Genomic DNA, 19,117 nt, shown 5'->3' with positions numbered 1-19,117 from the left:
TTGGATTAGCCACATTTCACATATGATTCGTGGCTACTGTGTTGGACAGCTCAGGTTAGAGGCAGTTCTGGATGTGTGTTCCACTGTTTCCCACCACTACACTCACATGATAATTTTGGTTAGAGTCTGCAGATCCAGCCACTTGATAGTTACTTCAAGACATAGACTTGCTAAGACAGCCTTTTAAATAAATGGTGCTGGGAAAAATGGATATCCATATGTAGAAGAATGAATTTAAATCCCTATCATTCACCATGCATAAAAGTTAAATCAAAATGGATGAAACACTTAGATAACAGACAAGAAACCTTGCAACTGCTCAAAGAAGACATAGGGTCAACATTCTAGGTATAGGCACTGGCTTCCTCAGCAAGATCCTTAAAGCTCAGGAAATAAAACCAAGAATCATTAAGTGAGATACCATCAGAAAGCTTCTGGACAGCAAAAGAAATGGTCATGAGAGTAAAGAGGAACCTACAGAATGGAGAAAATCTTTGCCAGCTACTTCTCTGATGGAATTAATGTCCAGAATGTATAAAGAACTCAAAAAACTCAATGCCAAAGGGGGAAAAAAAAACATAGCCAATATGGAAAAGGAAAAAACAAATTTATGAAGAACTAATCAGAAACTTTCCAAAAAGAAAAAAAAATGGGCCAAGAAATAAGAATGTTTAGCGTCTCTAGCAGTTAGGGAAATGCAAATCAAAACTACACTTACTCCAGAAAGAATGGCAATTATCAAGAACATGAATAATAATAAATGCTGGTGTGGATGGGGAAAAATACGTACAAATGCAAATTAGTACAGCTACTCTGTAAAGCAGTGTGAAAATTTCTCAAAAAACAAGGAATGGAAACACCATATGACCAAGCTATCCCACTCCTCAGCCTTTATTCAAAAGATCTGAAATCGGCCATACAGCCAATTCAGTGTTTATAGCAGTGCAATTCAGAACAGCCAAGCTTATGGAATCAGTAGATGAATGGATTAAGAAATGCCCATGAGATGAATGGACTAAGAAAATGTGGTATATACACACAGTGGAGCTTTGCTCAGTTATAAAGAAGAATGAAATAATGACATTTGCTGGTAAATGGATGAAAATTAAAAAGCTAAGTGAAATAAGCCAGACTTAGAAAATCAAGGTTTAAATTATTTTCTCAGATGTGGAGGCTAGAGCAAGATAAAGGAAAGATGCTTGGGAAGGAGATAGGATACCATAAAGATACAGGAAAGATCAGTGGAATAGGAGAACTAGAGGGAGGATAAATAGACTGAATTTAACAAAATCATTTTATGTTCATATATGAAGATATACCAAAGGGACTTCACTTTTATGTATGTAGGAGAAAGGAAGTTTAGTGGGGGAGGGAGCTTGAAATTAAAAAAGCAAGAACAAAAATGTGCCTCAATGTGATAAATGTGACCACTCAAAATGATCAGATGATACACATGAAAATAAATTTTAAAACCCATCATTGCTAGTAATGAGATAAATATATAACAAAACAACAATAGCATACATATTGTTCCTCCCTGAATCATTTTCAAAAGAAAATTCAGGGGAAAAAAAACATCATGGTACATTAGTTTCAGAAATATTTATAAAGCAAATGACATATTCTGTAACTTTTACCAGTCTAATATCTAACAACTCATGTTTCTTTAACCACAGTATTTATTATTAACTAAATTATTCATTTGAACAATGCTTCTGTGACCCCCAAGGAAAGTAGAAGATTCTGGTTTCTACCTTCTGATGTTAAAGGACACTTTTTTTTAAAGAGAATTTTTAATATTTATTTTTCAGTTTTCCACAGACACAACATCTTTGTTTTTGTATGTGGTGCTGAAGATTGAACCAGGGCCAGGCGAGCACACTACCGCTTGAGCCACATCCCCAGCCCAAGGACACTGTTTTTCATCCAAATAAATGGATGATTGATAGTGTGTAGAAGGTTTATAATGTGGAACCTGTTAGTCTTTCAGCAATCCACAAAAATTCTAATTTTCCATTTATTAGCTGGCAAAATTTCATAGGGAGAAAATGTCCATACATTTACAGGCTTTTAAACAAAAATTTGATGACATCTGGTTGCTATTTTTTCTTTAACGCAGGATGAAATGAGTGTTCCAGGCAGCAGCTCAGCTGACCTCTTACACTGGACTACTGCCACCACCATGAAAGTCCTTTCCAATACCACGACCACTACCAGAGCAGTATTGCAGGCTGTCAGTGATGGGCAGTGGTGGAAGAAGTCTTTAACTTACCTCCGGCCCCTGCAAGTAAGCAAGGCAGCCTTCATTTTCAAATGTGCTGTGTGGCTTGTCATTTGTTAGCACTACTCTTCATTTGTTTTCACTGTTACGTCTTAATGATTTATAAAATTTCTTCAGAAATCCAGGCCTCCTGTCAGGGCGTGAGTAGTCTGTCTCATGGAGTGAAATACACTCCCATGGAGTACTTGCAAAGGACCCTGATATATTTGAGTAGGGTTTGGTTTACATCTTAGAATTAAAATTTAGTGAAACGAAAATGATTGCATCAGTGCTGACTTGCTCTGCTGTGTTTCTACAGGCCAGTAGTTAGGGAAGAGTTAGGAGCCAGCTGATGGAGAAGGGTTGAAGTAAAGATCAGGGTTAGCAGTAGAGCAATGGAGTTTGTTTTTTGGGGAAATCTTAACACGTGGTTCACCTGTATTTTCTGCATTGTTAAATTCCAGTTCTATAGTCTCACATTGGAAAACAAAGGGGAAAAACTTGCCTGTTTATCGGTTCATCCCAAACACACGTAGTTTCTCCGTCATTCATTTATTCATCCATCTATCCAGCAAACAGTTATCATTTTCTATGAGTCAAATACTGTGCTAAAGACAGGAATAGAAAAGGATAACCCTTCAGTCTAATCCCCTTCCTCTATGGAACTTATGTTTCAATGGGGGAGATGAAGAAAAATATTTTGTATAATGCCAGGTGGTTATAAGTATATGAATGTAACTCATAAGCAAGGTAAGTGAATAAAGAGTCATGTCGAGGAATTAAAATTCTGATTTAGGGAGGGAAGTTAAGTTACTCAGGAAAGAATCGGGTTGAGCAGAAGTATGATTGAGCCAAGTAGAACAAATGCAAAGCCCCCGCAGGGGGACTTATTTGATGTCTTTGTAGAACTTAAAAGAGGCAGGTATAATTTGAGGACTGTGAACAACTGGGAAAAGAGATTAGGTAGGTGGTGTGGAGGCCCATCATTGAAAGCTTGTGTAGACTGTGATAATAAGTGTGTGGATTTTATGCTGGATAATATGGAAAACATATGGAAAATTGAGGCAAAGCAGTTGTGTTCTCCAGCCTTACTTTTAATGAGCTCATGTAACTGCTGTGTGGAGAGCTGGCAGTCAGAAGCAGAGAGAGATTCTTGTTCAGTCCTCTGGGTGAGAGATGATGCTGGCGTAGACCTGAGTACCAGGAAGGAGGTGAGAGAGGACTGCTGTGGGTGGGATATATTTTGTGGTCCTACAGATGGTCTGTGTGTGGGGTATAGGAAAGAGAAAAATCTAAGGATGATCAGCCAAATGCTTGGGTAAATGAAAAAGATATTGTTTACTGTGATGCTTTGTACTTACTTGATTCTGGGGTAAATCTCTTATCCCTTCATGCATCACACTGGATTATGATTATTTTCCTTTCTCAGCTGTTCACTGTTTTGAAGGCTTATGTCCTAGGTCAGATCTTTAACCCAGATTGTAGTCTGCATTTTTATTAAACATCTGCTGTATTCTGACCACTGCCAGCAGCTTCATTGTTTCCCTCAATGGGACTTGGTAGAGGGTCTGGGTTCAGTAAACTTGGGAGGAATGTCTTCTACTTGGATCTTTCAGTAAGGAGCTTTAATGTTGATTTGAGGAGAGCAAAACCACCATAATCAACTATATTAGTAATAATAAAATATTTGCTAACAGGAATGTTGATGCTCCAGTCTTAAAGTGGTGGTCGAGAAGGAGTTGGGGTTAAGAGGCACTTTTGTAAGTCTTACTCCTCCACTAAGGCAGAGTGGGTGGGGTCTTAGCTGGACCTGGAGGAAGGGTAGATTCTCACTAGGCAGCCAGGCTGTGGGGGACCCTTTACAGTGGAAGAAAGGCACAGAGGCCCCTTTTTTTGCATTAAGCAGGGTGGTGTGATTGAGGTGAAGAGTTAGACTTTAATGTTAATTAGCATTTGATGATCTTGAATGTTCTACATAGTTCAGATTTTTATGCTGTTGCCCATTTGCCTTGTCACTGAAGGTTTTTTTGAGCAGGGTAGCAATGTGAACAAAGTGATGTTTTATGATGGTTATTCTGACTGTAATATTGAAAACTTGCTGTGTTTATAGCACTTATTACTTGAGTGTTTCTGATTCATAGATGTCAAAGTGACCAGGAAAATCAGGAGGCGCTGTAGGTAGGGGTTGAAATGCTGCTTGTGGAATGTAGTTGTTATTACATTCTCTGCTGGTGTCTGTCACTCTGACGCCCTCTTTTGGTCATAGAAAGCACACTGATGAATTTCTCCTGGAATTGTCCTTTTCTCCCTGCCATCTTGCTCCCTCCCTCTCCCTCTTCCCCCTCTTTGCTCTCTTTTTAACCTGCTGTTCTTCACTTTGTTCTGTTTAGGGGCAAGAATTTGGTGGTGCTTATCAAATTGGAACTGTAGCCAATGAAGATCTAGAAAAACAAGGGTGTCATCCCTTTTATGAATCTGTCATCTCTGATCCCTTTGTCAATGGGGTAAGGACAGTGAACCTAAGAAAACAGATTTACTGTCAAGCTATTGAAGATGGTATAAAGAAAAACTAAAATTTTCCTGAAAATAAACTTCTTTGACTTTATTTTTCCTTATTCACTGCTTTTATATGATTCATTCTGTATATATTATGACCTATGAAATGAAAATCTATTTAAGACGTTAGATACAATAATATGCATTAGTGATAAATTATTATTCAGGTCAGCAGAAGCCATAAACTCCTTCCCCTGTGATTTCTAAGAATGTGTAATTAGAAGAGACCCTATTAAATGGTGAAGTTGCTGCTTTTGTCTAGGCTGCAGTGACCTATGGCACCTACCAGCATGCCCCAGCAGAAAGCTTTGCGGAAGTTCTGCTGAGAACTGGGAAACTGGCAGAGGCTAAAACTGAAGAAGTATTTCCAACTACAGAAGGTAAGAAAGGATGTTCTAGTTTTATTTATTTCAGACATTTACTGAGAACCTACTGTTTTCTGGATAACTTGTTCATACTGAGAATTTTAAAAAGATAAACAGGTATAATTCCTATCTTTAGGTTGCTGATTATGTAAAATGGTTCTCATCATGTATGGTATGCAGTGCTCAATATTTATTTCGGTTTGGCTTTTTATCCTTCATCAAATGTGGATCTGTATTTGATATCAAGCATTTTCTGCACGGTGGCATATCTTTCCACCTAGAATTCTTGTAAAAGAATGAAATGTATGTAAATTTACCAAAGACAGTTGTTCTCTTTTTCCTCGTTAACCTTCTTACTACCTTTTCTTGACTTTAGTCTTCCCGTTACCTCTCTCACTGCTCTGCCATCTTGGTAAGTACCTTAAAGGCCACTGGAGCACTGTATTCCAGGCCGTCAGTGAGGAAGAAAGAGGTGAGGAGGGAGAAATATTTTTCTTGGAAGTCCTATTCAGTTTCCACCTCCGTGTTCCTGGTCACCTCTAACTGCCAGTGAGCCTTGGCAGTGCTAACTAGCACACTACTATGTAAATTAAATTCAAGAACACTTATTTGTCGAACAGCTTGCTGTTTTCCTGAAAATCTGATACTACAATTATTTTGTTTGTTTGATCCAGGGGCACTTAACCACTGAGTCACATCCCCAGCTCTTTTTATTTTTTGAGACAGGGTCTCATCAGGTCACTGAGGCTAACTTTAAGCTTGGCGATCCTCCTGCCCCAGCCTCGAGCTACTAGGATTAGATGTACAGGTGTACACCACCATGCCTAGCCTATAAGTTATTTTTAAGTAATTATTTTCTTTAGTCAAAATTTGTATGCCCCTGGGAAGAGGAGTCACAAATACCACTTTCCCATATACTATGTGAAGCCTTAGAATACCAGAGGTTTTTATAAACTATACCATTTTTCTTCATTTCTGAGAAATGTTTTTCTACCTTCTATCATTCTTTAATCAGGGTATATAACATAGTTTATCACATTTTTCTCTAAAAAGCTATTATTCATGATATACCTCACAGTTGATATTGAGTATACGTACGAAGAGTGTAGTATCATAACTCTTTATTCACATAATTATTCGTCAGTACTTCTTGCTTCATGTTGTATGAAGTTAGTGGCTCATGGTCTGAAAACAATTGATAACAGATAGTTTGTAAAGATAGAATATGAAACCTTAAGAAAATAATGGATTGGATATGGGAATGTCATTTGTCATTGGCCAACATTCTGGCTATTGCCAGGGACCGAAGCTATAGCCAGTATGTCTGCATATTGCCCATATAATATTTTTATATATTATTTAGCTTGCTAATTGCTTATTGTGAATTCAAGTATCCCTTGTATAGAAGCGTGCCTCACAAAATGGCAGACCTGTGGACCTGTGGTTAAAAGTCAAAGAATGGATGCCTTCTCGGATTAGAAACTGATTCCCCTTCTCATTAAGCTTTCTGGCAATTTCCAGAGCTGTTTTTGGAAAAATGCTTAGAGTATTTAATTATAATACCCAGGCAGGCATACATTTCTGGTTATTGGTCGTCTTTCTATAGGGCCCTTAGAATACTTGGCTATATTTGTTGTACTTGATCACTAATGATGAAGCTTTAAAATGATCTTGAAATATGAAGTAGATAGCAAGGTTTCAAGAGGAGCTGTGTGGGGTAGACAAAATGTATTTAATGTCAGGAGATTCCCCTTGTCTTCCTTTGCTGACAGTGTATCTGTTGCTTACTGAAGAAATGGTTCTAGGCCCTGTCCTAGGAACTTGGGATATAAAGTGGAGGAAGACATTGCCCCTATTTTCAAAGGGCTTACAGTGGAGGTGGGGAGACAGATACATTTGTATTTGCTGTGACAGGCAGATGAGACAGGCATTGGGACTATGGAGATCTGACAGCTGGAAGAGGTGGTGTAAGGTGTAGGTGATGTTTGGCTTGGGTTTGGAAGGTTGAATAGGAGTTAAGTAGATGAGAAAGCATAGAAATCGAGATGGGTAAGAGGGAGAAAGAGGATGTTTTACAAACGGGAAAATTTACTAAGTAAGGAAGATAAAACAATATGATTTTTCAGAGATTTGGAAATTATTCTAATACCTTGATAGAGTGGGGCAAACAGCAAAGAAATGAGGTGAAAGTAGGCTGAGAAGAAATACAAAGCCTCAAATGGCAATCAGTTAAACATTCTGATGGAGCCCTCTGCTGGAAGCTATAGGGATTTCAAACAGAAAATTATTATTGTATTTCAGTTCCCTTATGCATTAAATGGCTTAACAACTCAGTTGTTCCGTTCTGGACCATGTTCTCTTATGATGTCTTGGCAGGGCCTAGTCTTATGTACCTGTGCTTAGGTTAGTCCCGAATCTTCTTTGCTACAACTGTGCAATTCAGTTAATCCAGATGTGATTTTACCTTTCTTTCAAGACCAACCCGTCTAATAGTTCCTCCTAGTTACACATTAGAATCACTTAGGTAATTTTTAAGAAATACTGAAACCCTGGGGTCCATTGTAGATAATTCATTTCACAATCCGTAGAGTTGAGCCTACATAGCAAATATTTTTTAGAGTACCTCAGGCTGACCATTTGTGAAACCATAGTTTCACTTAAGGTATTCGATTCTCGCCACCCATAATATGTCCATTCTTCAAACATCTATCCTTTCTCTCTTTCCTGGCAGCATAGAGACACATTGTCTTTCACATCTCTGGTCTCTTCGACCTGAGACTTAATCCTTGAGTACCATTTCTGCTTGTAACACTTCTGCCAGACCTGTGAGGACTTTCTGTGTGATAGGTGCAAAGTAAACGTTTCTCCACAGTGAGGAGAGTAAGCAGGGTGTGTATTGTGGGGGCTCGGCCAGTGAGCTGAGCATGTGCTCCTGGTTAATCTGAATGCAGGTATGTGTACTCCTCTTGGTCTGTGGGAGCTTAAAGGGAGTACAGGAATTTTCTGTGTGCTTCTGTGTTTTTTCAAGTTATCTTTTTCCTGACAATCAGATTTTTATGTTCCTTTAGGGAAAAAAATCCAAGTCTGTGAATGAATTTTCCAGAATGTCAAGTATTATTGAATAGAAAAAAAATATTTTCAGAATTAAGAAGATATATATTATATATATATATACCATTAATATGCTATGTATAGTGAATATACAGGTGATTTTAGTAATCATCTGTGGCCAGGTGTAATGGCACATGCCTGCAATCCCAGTGATTCAAGAGACTGAGCCAGGAAGTTCACAAATTTGTGGCCAGCGTCAGTAACTTAGCAAGACCCTGTCTCAAAAAATAAAAAGGGCTGGGGTTATAGCTTAGTGGTAGAGTGTCCTTGGGTTCAATCCCCAGTACTACCAAAAAATGAAAAACATAATAATTATCTCCTTTGTTTACATTTGGGTTTATTATTTAGGAAGCATTTTCATATATACTATCTTTTGATAACACTAATACATCTAGAACACATGTATTTGGCTATTTTATAACATCAAATATTTGTTGGAAATGCAGTAGAACTGAAGAGTGATATATAAAATGCCCAAGGGTAGAATAGTGACTGAGGCTCCTGTGCCTTCATTCTCCCATCAGTTTTTCTTTAACCATTCATCTATTAGTTGGGAAGGGCTCTGGCCTAGCATGCAGCTGTAGAGATTAAAGGTCTGTGACCTTGTATGGGAGAAAAAAAAAATACCCTGGGATAATTCAACAGCATTTGTATTAGGATTAGGGAGTCAAGTGGAGGGTGGCACATTTGATGTCTTAGAGCAGCTGGAACATTGTGAACTTAGTGTGGCCAGAAATTCAGCAGGCCCAGTGTTGGAGAAGAGATATATATAACTTGTTCAGAAGGAAAAATAACAGGCAGAGACCTTAAACATTTGACAGTTATCAGATAAGTTTTCTTTCTCTGCATTCTATTAAAATTTAGAATTCATAAAAAAGATGAAAAAATTCTACACTGAACTCCCATAGACCCTCCATTTAGATCCTACAATTTGTATTTACTATACGTATTATACTCCCACCCCCTCCCCACCCACTAAATCTAATTTATTTCATGTTTTTAATCAGTTAATATTTATTACTTTTATGTGAGATAAAATTTATAAATAGTGCAATACAAAAATCTTAATTGTTTGACTATTTAAGTTCCCATAGCACCTTTCTACTCCTCACCCCATCAAGATGCAGCCTGTTACTATCACGGACTCTTCCTAGTAAGCATCCATTCCATTCTCCCTACAAGTCAGCCCACATTTCGATTTTTCCCCAATGTAGGTTAATTTTGACTGTTCTAGACTTTAGGTAGTGTTTTATGTAAAACAAAGATTTTTAAATTCACCTATGTTGCATCTATCAGTAGGTGTTTGCATATTTCATTTTTAATTACTGAGTAGTATTTCATTGTAGATAAATGAGTTTATCTTTTCTGTTAAGGATGCTGGGATTGTAGCAGCATAACTGTTATGAAAGCTGCTTTGCACTCTCTGGTACCACTGTTTTGTGAACATATCCTTTTATTTCTTTTAGGATGGAATTGCTTAGTCAAAGATTGTGCATTTGTTTAGTTTTATTAACTACTTTCTTTCTAGCTGTTGTGATTTTTCTGGGCTCTGGTTTTCTATTTGAATTTTACTTGCCCAATATGGAATGGATAGTGGCTTGCCCTCAGGTCAGAAGTTGTAAAAATGGAAAACTTACAATGCCAGTCATTCTTCCAAATGGTAACTATCTTAAATTTTCTGTCTCTTTTGATACCTCCCAGTGCTTTCTGACACCTGTTTTTTTTTTAAAATACTATAAAGTATAAAAGTAAAAGTCTGTACTTTTCATTTGCAGGAGGGCTCTTTAAAACAGAGAACCTGGTCATGGAAGCATTTAAATAGTTACTGTTCTGGTCACTGTGGTTCCTCAGATGACTGTGGGTTAAACTCAGAGTTGTAGTTTTCTAGGAAGAGGAATAGAAAGCCCAGATGCCTTTTTTCCTAGGATTACTTCCAAGGAGTCAATTTATGAATGAAGCCTTGCCTGGTGCAAAGAATTCTGGACATACTCCAAGTTGCTTAGGCGGTTAAAATAGATGTCAAGAGTCTCTCGGGAAATGGACCCCAGGTATATTCAGGTGGAGAACTCTGCCAGCCAGCAGCAGGCTTGAAGTGAAAATTTAAAGAACACATGGCCATTTGGTAGTGACTGAAAATTACAATTGTGTGTATTGCATGATCCAGTAATTCTGTTTTTAGGAATTTACCTTATGAATTTGTTCACACACATTAAAAATAAAAAGGACATTTGTTCATGATAATAGTGTAAGAATTGTCAATATCCTGGTAACTACTGCTAGGGAAAGATGCCAGTCTTATTTTGATATCTTGTTTCATGTTAGAACACAGAACTACCTTTCTAAGTTTGGTCAATTTACATAAGTTTCCAAGTTCATGTTAAAAATTCAAGATAATGTTCTTTGAGGATTTTTTAAGCTAATTCATACAAAGTACCTATCTTGTGTCTGGTTCACCAGAGAAGATATTTCAAATTTATGGGTATTTTTGTTCTCTAATAATTTTGTTCTTGTTATATACAGCAAAGACATGAGCATAGGCAGAGCTTAGATACCAGATTGATTTGTTTGGCACATAGTGTAGGGACGGTGGCAATTTAAAGCACAAATTGTTTGTCTCATATTAATGGAACCCTTAAATGACAAATAATAAAATTTACTTTTATTTTTTAGGGAATGGGAAACTAGTGAAGAGTTTGGTTTTGTTTTAAGCTGGAGAATGACAGTTTTTGAAATTTTAAAATTAATATGGATCTGCTGTGTGAAAAGGGGATTGGAAAAAGACCAAAGTTACTATATAGAGTTAGGTTGGGAGGTTGTTAAAGAGTCCATTGTATTAACAATGAAAAGCTAACCTTGAGTCTGTGGGAGTGGAAATAGAAAGTATGTGTGTAAGTTCTCTGGAAGTGATTCAGCAGGATTTGTGCATGTTGGGAGCAGAGAAGAGGAAGAAGTCCAAGATGACTCTGGAATCTGAGCTTGGCTGGGACAGCACAGTGCACTATTTCAAGAATTTGAAAGACTGGGTAATGAATGATTAATCTGGGTCAGGCCTAGTGACACAAGCCTGTAATTCCAGCGACTCAGGTCTGTGAGGCAGGAGTATCATCACATGTTTGAGTTCAGCCTACGCAATGTAGTGAGACCCTGTCACAAAATAAAAAAATGAAAAGGGCTGGGAATGTGGCTCCAGTGGCAGAGCACTGCTAAGTTCAATCCACAGTACCACACCCAAAAAAATGATGAATTTGTGAAAAATTTGAGTGGCAGCCATGTCCAATAAATAATTGGTAATGTTGGTCTTGTGAGATGGATTAAATATAGAAAGAAATTCTGAGAAAATAGACCAAGGTGCTGTAGAAGTTAAGACTGTAGTTGAGGTCTGCAGGAGAGAAAACCTTAAGTGGGACTCCAGAGAGAGTGATAGAACAATGGAATACCCTCAGTGAGCACTTGTAGTGGGAGGGGAAAGGAAAAGAAGCATGGGGTATGGGGAGCAAGAGGATCTGGCCACACACAGAGGATTACTTGAGCATAGGTGCAGGAGAATTAATATTTTGGAAGCCCAAGGAGCAGCTATCTAAGAGTGTCTAGTTCTCCAATGACATGTGAGAAAAGAGGAAGATCACTGAGTTTGGCAACCTTTAGGAGCAATATCAATTGGATTTTGGGACAGAAGGACTTGGAAAAAGAATGAGTGTCATAGTAGTGGATACAGTGGGCCAGATCATTCATTTATAAAGTTTAGCAGGTAAAGAAAGGAGACTGTTGCTGCAACCTCTCTGCCATAGCCAGAAATCTGCAAGGGGTGATGGGGGATTGAGAAAAGATGATCATGTATATAGAGAAAGGTGGGACACTGTACTCTAATGGAGGAACAGTGACCCAGAGCTACCTCAGTACGTTTATTACATAGGTTTTATCATCAAAAGGTTATTTTTGGGAAAGTTTCTGCAAAGCAGGTAGACTGAGGGACACAGCACTGGTGAGACATTAGGGTTATTTTTTTATGCTCAGAATTCTTCATCCCTAGGAGATGGTATCTGAGTTCAAGGTCCCGACTGACAGAACTCTGTGCCTTTGCACAGTTTCCTCAGGCTGGGTGTCACCATAGCAACTGGGCAATCTTGACCTGTACTTTTACATGGGAAATTCTTAGTGCAAACGCAGCCATGAGGCATAGTCAGAGATCATGATCCAGGTCACTGCTCTACTGAATTTGTTAGAATGGCTAGTTTCCAAGGGAAGAATTATTTTTCTTTTATGCAGTCCTAAACATATATGCTTATGTATTAAATATATATGTAACACACACACACGGAAAACCGCAACTTCTTCCACGGACAATGTTTGAGGAGTAGCTAATTAACATAATTGTTGAATGCTTTGTGAGAAGCTGCTAACTAACAATAAATTTAATAACAATTACAAAGTAACAATAAATGCAGTAACAGAACTGCATCAGTTAATCACATGTTACTCTTTAAGCCTGTCATCTCTTCTGAGTGAAAGTAATCTTCCTGCTTAAATGCAGTTGTTTATTCATTAGTAATTATGATTTGTATAAAATAGAAGAATTACCATTGTTACCACTGTGGTAGTGGTTAATGGAATAACCTATTATCAGTCATTTTCAGGGGCAAATCAGATGTGTCCTAAATAAAATTTTTGCTTTCTCAAGTCTTTTGTTTATGGAGGGAGGAAGGGAATCTACTGGGTGTTGTCTACATGCTAGAGAGCTGATGTGCACTTTAAAGTGTTTCCCTCATTTAATCCTTATTTACATATGAGGCAAAAAATGCCAAAACCCAATATCCAAGGTGCTCTGAAAACCAGTAGGATCTTTGTAACTTGTGTGGCCTCAAAACTTGAACTAAATTGATCTGAGTCTATTCATAGCCTTTGCCTATCCTATTTAGTGTGAGTGTTTAAATATTTTGCAACAGAAATATTAATGTCTTTGATTACTGGGTTCTTCCAGATCACTCTGATGACATTGTCATGTAATATACCATATGTGTATGACATAACCTTCTGATGTCCAAAACATTCCAAATGCTGAAACTCAAATCTTAGGACTTTATAGTTCTGAAGATGTTTTTTCCTCCTGGTGATAGTTACAGACAGTTGGAGCTCTGGGAATACAAGGTTAAAGGAATAATTCTGTGAAGTGGGCCCATTGTGCTAGCCCTTGACATAACTGTCTTTTAAAAAACAAATCGCCCACATCCTTGCCTGCCTTAAGTCAATAGGATATGTTACATTTCTTAGGAATCACCCTGTTATCTGAAAGAGAAATGCAGACCCGAAATGATGATAAGCATACAAGTGATTCTTTAAGAGTGGGGTGGAGGGTACTTTTGTAACCCTTACACAGATTAGATCCCAGAACTCAAGGAGATAGGGATAATTTTCTCTAACCAAAGAAATCTATGAGAACAGATTCTAATTAGAACTGGTCAGCGTGGGCCAAAGTGACCTAGAGTTGTTATGCACACAGGGGACCTGAAACGCTGCTATTGTACAGCTGGCAGCCAAGAGTCAAGAGGTAGACCTGAGGGGGACTCTCTGAAAACTCCCCTGTAACCCCCTAGTAAAATATGAGGGCCAAAGAGGTCTGCTATACACTCTCTCGAGCATGTCCCCTTTTCCCGTCCTTTCTAATGAACTCATGCCTTCTACTTTGAGTCACATGCCTGAACTCTTTGTGGCATGATCATAAGAACAGTGAGAACTTCTCTGGCAATCTCTACTTCCTGGCAGGCCTTTGCTCTGGAGCACTGGTATATCATTCTACCTGATTTTGTTGGCCAGAAATTCATTGTGTATTCATAGGTTTTATCTGAGTGGTTGTTCTAAAATGCTGGGGATTTTGTTTTTCTTCAGTTATGGGGGGAGACACAGGCATGGAAATGATTGTTAAGATGTAAGAGATTGATACTAAAATTCCCAAAATAGGAGGCATGGAATACTACACATGGGGAAACCTGTGTGGGTCAAAGGCAGAAGGAGCCAGGGGAAAGCATGCAGAAAGCCTCAATTGTGGTTTTCATGGAGGGAATGGGTTTAGCCTGGTAGACAAGCTTGGGCAAGTTTGATTGGACAGGATGGCTAATTTGGGCATCTCTAAGCTTACAGGGGTAGTCTCTAGCTGGTTTACTGGTACTTACTCCAGGTGTTAGGACAGATTATTGCTGTCTGGAATATAAAACACTACCTAGAGGAGGGTTCAGAGTGATTACCATGTCAAAACTGCTCACAGAAGAGTTATTTATTCTCTCTAGCAATTCGCCCTGAGAGGGCACTTCCTCCAGGATTACCTTCTCCAGGTCAAAGCATCATAAAATAGAAAAGTGAAAGGTACGATTCACACAGTTGTGTGTATGACGTCTGTATGGGTGTTATTGACTGGGAACACAACATTTGTATTTTCACTGCTTGGTGACAGTGACCCTTTTAGGCAGCTCTCTGAGGGTGATTTTTGTCAGGAGTTTGAGCTCCTGGAAATTTTCTTCCTGTCTTCCTTAGCTTGCTGTAAACTTTGTGTTCATTTATATATATTTAAGAATATTTTTGACCATTTTGTGAGTGTAGTTTTGATGTAGTGTAACTGTAATCTTGATGGAATTTAGGTATTTGGAGTCTTCCCTTTAAGAATAACTCCTGTAAACATTTATTCTGTGTGTCATCATTACTTCATTGCTTTTTTTTGGGGGGTGGGGGTGTTGCTTTTGTTTTTCATTGTGTTGTTTTATTTTGAAATTTGTTGGTTCTCTAGCATATTTTTCAGACTATCCCTTGAGGGTGCTTTGGTTTTCAGAAACTGCCATATACACATTAAAATTGGTAGAAAAATTGAGTTGATGTGATAATAGAAAAGATATGATGAATACATTGTCAGTAATGGAACTTAATTTCCCAGGTGGGTCTGAGATTGGGTCTAACCACAACTCTGAGAAAGAAGGTTCAGTAGGAGCTGGAGAGCAGCTACCTGAAATAGGGACTCCTTTGAAGAGATGGTCCTAATTTGGATAAATGGGTTCAGATATACTTTTTGAAAACTGGCTGTTTTTATGCTTGAAGAAGGAAAATATCTAAATAATATTAAGATGGAAGTGGGAAAAAAAAACTAGGTGAAATAGGTTGAATAGTCCTGCTGTCAGGCTCTTGAGAGAAGATTGTTGGAATGCTTTTGTTGCAATTGCTCTTTCTTTCATTTATCTTATGGGATACAGTTACAGAGTTATTGTTTGGTGACACTTTTTTTTTTCCAAATAAAAATTCTATCAGTAAAAAGCGAGCTCAAGGATGAAGGGAGTGGCAGTGGTGGGGAAGGCTTGGCACACTGCATTGCCCGCTGATGTGAGAGTCATAACTAGGTGCTTTGGGAGAGAAATGAGTTGGGAAAGTTTGGAAAGGGAAGGAAGGCAACCTGCTCCCCTCCATGCAGGAGTACCACAGTCCTGGGTACAGAGGGTTCCAGAGGGAACAAAAGCCTTCGGTGAGTGCTTGGAGCCACCCTTCTTTGGATTTCACAAGTTTTTCCATTAATGTCCTCTTTCTGCTCCAGGAGTCAATCCAGGGAACTACACTGCTTTTCTTTGTCTCATCTCCCCAGTTGCCTTTGTTCTATGACGGCTTTTCAGTTTTGTTTTTCATGCCTTCAGTAGTCTCAAGGAAAACCAGCCAGGCATCCTGTAAGAATTTTGCCTCAATCTGGCTTTGTCTGATTTTCTTCTCATGATTGGACTGGAGTTATGGGTTTGGGAAAGAATTGCACAGACACAAAGCAAATACTTGTTACATAACCTAATTATTGTTTAAATCATCAAATTTTGTCTAGATTAACTTTAAGATCTAGATGAGGTTTAACAATTCTAAAATGCTATGCTCATATATTTTATAGGGCCACTGTAATTTTTTATGTAAATATTTCCAGTATTTTGAAATTTTTACCTATAGTTATACCCAAATGATAAGCAGGTAGGGAAAATCCACACCAACAAACTCGTAAGCAAAGCACAAGACTGGTGTTCTTTTTGTGGAGTGTGAAGAGAAGTGTTGTTGGAAGGAACAAAATCATGTTATAGTAATCATTTGTATTCTCAGAGCTGTTTAACTGCACTATACTCATATCATAACCCTCCATAGTAGCTGTCTTTAATGTACATAATCATACAACATGGCCTGGGTCTTTACTGCCACACTTAGTGGCATCTTTACACTTAGACTGCAACAATCACTCTGACAGGATTTCTGGGTGTTTGAGTGACCGATGGCATACTTGTTTCCAGTTAGGCAAGATTACTATTCAATGTTTCCCCCTCCCCCTCCCACTGGGGGGTTGAACTCGGGAGCACTTGGCTACTGAGCCACATCCCCAGCCCTATTTTGTATTTTGTTTAGAGACAGGGTCTCACTTGAGTTGCTTAGTGCCTCTTTTGCTGAGCTGGCTTTGAACTTGCAATCCTCCTGCCTCAGCCTCCCGAGCTGCTGGGATTACAAATGTGCACTACTGTACCTGGCTATCTAATGGGTTTATGTGATCTGTTTAGATGGTGCTGAATAGATTTTCATAAAAGGTCTTAAAGAGTCCTCCTAAACTAAGTATCTGTTGCAATCACTAGGGCTCAAACCATGACACTTAGTGACTGTGGATGTCTTATGGATCCTCAAGCTCAATCATGCATTTTTTTTTCTCTGCATTTAGTTCTTTTGCAGCTGGCAAGTGATGCTTTGCCAAATGACATGACCTTGGCTCTTGCATACCTCCTTGCCTTACCACAGGTAAGCCTGCCTTTTCCATTAAAGAAGTACTTAAAAGTGAGTAAACAGAAAATCTGTACTGGGGATTTTTATCAGTAAAATCATTTATAAATATGCCATTTCCTTCTGGTGTTTCTTAGGTGCTGAAAGGACCCTAGTCAGTATCCAGACAGTGAATCCTACAATGTAGCTTAAGTGTTGATATTTAAATAAACTTTTGCATGCATGGAATCTGCTTCATAGTACCTTCTGAGTTTTCATATCATCACGTTAGGTTGCCCAGCAGTTGGAGTTGGTGGGATAAGAACTTTATCAAAATCCAGGGCAGTGACTAGAAATGGAACAATTTAAATGATCTCTTTAATTTTCTTTCAACTGAGTTAATTATTTCTTGTCCCTTCCTAGGTGTTAGATGCTAACAGGTGCTTTGAAAAGCAGTCCCACTCGGCATTGTCTCTCCAGCTGGCAGCCTATTACTACAGCCTGCAGATCTATGCCCGCCTGGCTCCATGTTTCAGGGACAAGTGCCATCCGCTGTACAGGGTGAGTCCTCATGTTTTCCATGTTATTGATGAGAAAGTTAAAGCATTCCTAGAATAGTCAAAACATGTTTTTTTCCCTTTGTATCCCAAATGCTTCCAAGTGGCAGACAGGCCTTGCCTTTTCTGTTAGACACAGTTGCTTTTCCAGGTATCAGTAAGAGGTAGAGCTTCTGATATTTACTATGAATACCAATTCTTTTCCCTAACTTTTCTTTCATTTATTTTCTAAGTGCTTAATTAGGAGAGGCTAAATGAAGAATTGGCTTTTTAATTCACTGTTTCAAAGGAAGATGGCTATCTAATTTAATAAAGTAGGCCATGCAATATTTTGAGCCATATTGTACTTTCATTTATTTTAAAGCCAGAGGTATGACAATAGTAATTGTATAGATAGGAATAACATGTTTCAACATTCTAAAAAAAAAATTGTCAATTTCTGAGCAGAAGTATCTAACTATGACTCAAGATATATGTACCTTCTTTTGTAGATACAAAAGTTTTAACAGATGCTTATGGGAAGTTATAGCCATCCAAGTTTCCTTGTATAGACAAGTTTTAAAGATCAGCATTAGGAAATGATCTGCTTTTTATATTGGATTATTTTAAGAAAATCAGTACTTAAAGAGCAGATGAGTAAACTTTCAAATCCACTAGACGCACAGTCTACGATCCAAATTTTATTGAGGGAAGATTCTCCTTTCTTGACCTAAAACAGACAATAACTTACCTGCCACAGTCATCCGGAACAAATCTAAGAACCCTTACTCCAAGTGTCTGAACACATTCCTTTTGAATCAGTTTTTATTTAAGAGAAGAGGGACAGCCGGTGTGCCACCCACCACAGTTTAGTCTCCCAAGGACACTGTCATCATTGGGTGTGCAGTGGTCTTAGGCATAGTTTTATTATCATGATTGTGTTTGGCCAGGAAATAGGAATGTTTTCTTCTTTTACTCAGTTGATGTATGACTTTATTTGGGGAATTTGATTTTTTTTTTTAATAGCTGCTGCTACTTTGTTCAGTTACTTATTTCACTTGCAAACTTGATTTTTTTTTCCCCCCAGAAGGTCAGGTTCTCAAAATATATCTGATTGAATTATCTCAGTGAAAAGCATGTGCTGAAATGAGGTCTTTCTCTTTCATTCCAATTTGTCATTTATATAAAGCTACTACTTTGTGCATGGTGCTTGCTGTACCTTTCTTGAATATAGAGAATCGAAAGAACACCAGTCAGCTAGATTGTTGATCTCCTAGAGCATCTTGTACTTGCCACCCTCTCCTTCTGGCTTGGTGCCTGACCTCGGTGACCTTGGCACTCACTGTCTGTGCATGTAAAGGAGTCACAGGAGCTGTGGATTAGAGTGGCAGCAAGAAGATATGCAAAAATTTCTAGAGAGATGTGTTAAGAGAGTGAGGAGAGTTAGTGCCTCTCTGTTTCTTTTCATCTCTCTACCTCATGTCCTCACCCTAATTCAGTCTCATTTCTTTACCTAAACTCATGTCTGCCTCTTACACATCACT

General features: G+C 38.4%; 1 protein-coding gene across 1 annotated transcript in view; it reads left to right on the top strand.

Moving 5' to 3' along the window:
* Positions 1-19,117, top strand: part of LOC308645142 (NBAS subunit of NRZ tethering complex-like) — a gene marked incomplete at its 5' end in the record, with an annotated part of 158,045 nt that overhangs the window by 33,483 nt on the left and 105,445 nt on the right. Inside the window, 5 exon segments of the mRNA XM_081287196.1 lie at positions 2,120-2,287; positions 4,651-4,764; positions 5,079-5,196; positions 17,000-17,076; positions 17,461-17,598. Of these exon segments, the coding sequence (XP_081143322.1) occupies positions 2,120-2,287; positions 4,651-4,764; positions 5,079-5,196; positions 17,000-17,076; positions 17,461-17,598 (615 nt within the window).

Source organism: Spermophilus citellus, assembly GCF_964194105.1.
Source record: "Spermophilus citellus genome assembly, chromosome: 1".
NCBI classification, from domain to species: domain Eukaryota; kingdom Metazoa; phylum Chordata; class Mammalia; order Rodentia; family Sciuridae; genus Spermophilus; species Spermophilus citellus.
Note: the sequence above shows the minus strand (reverse complement) of the source record. Positions and strands in the feature narration are given on the sequence as shown.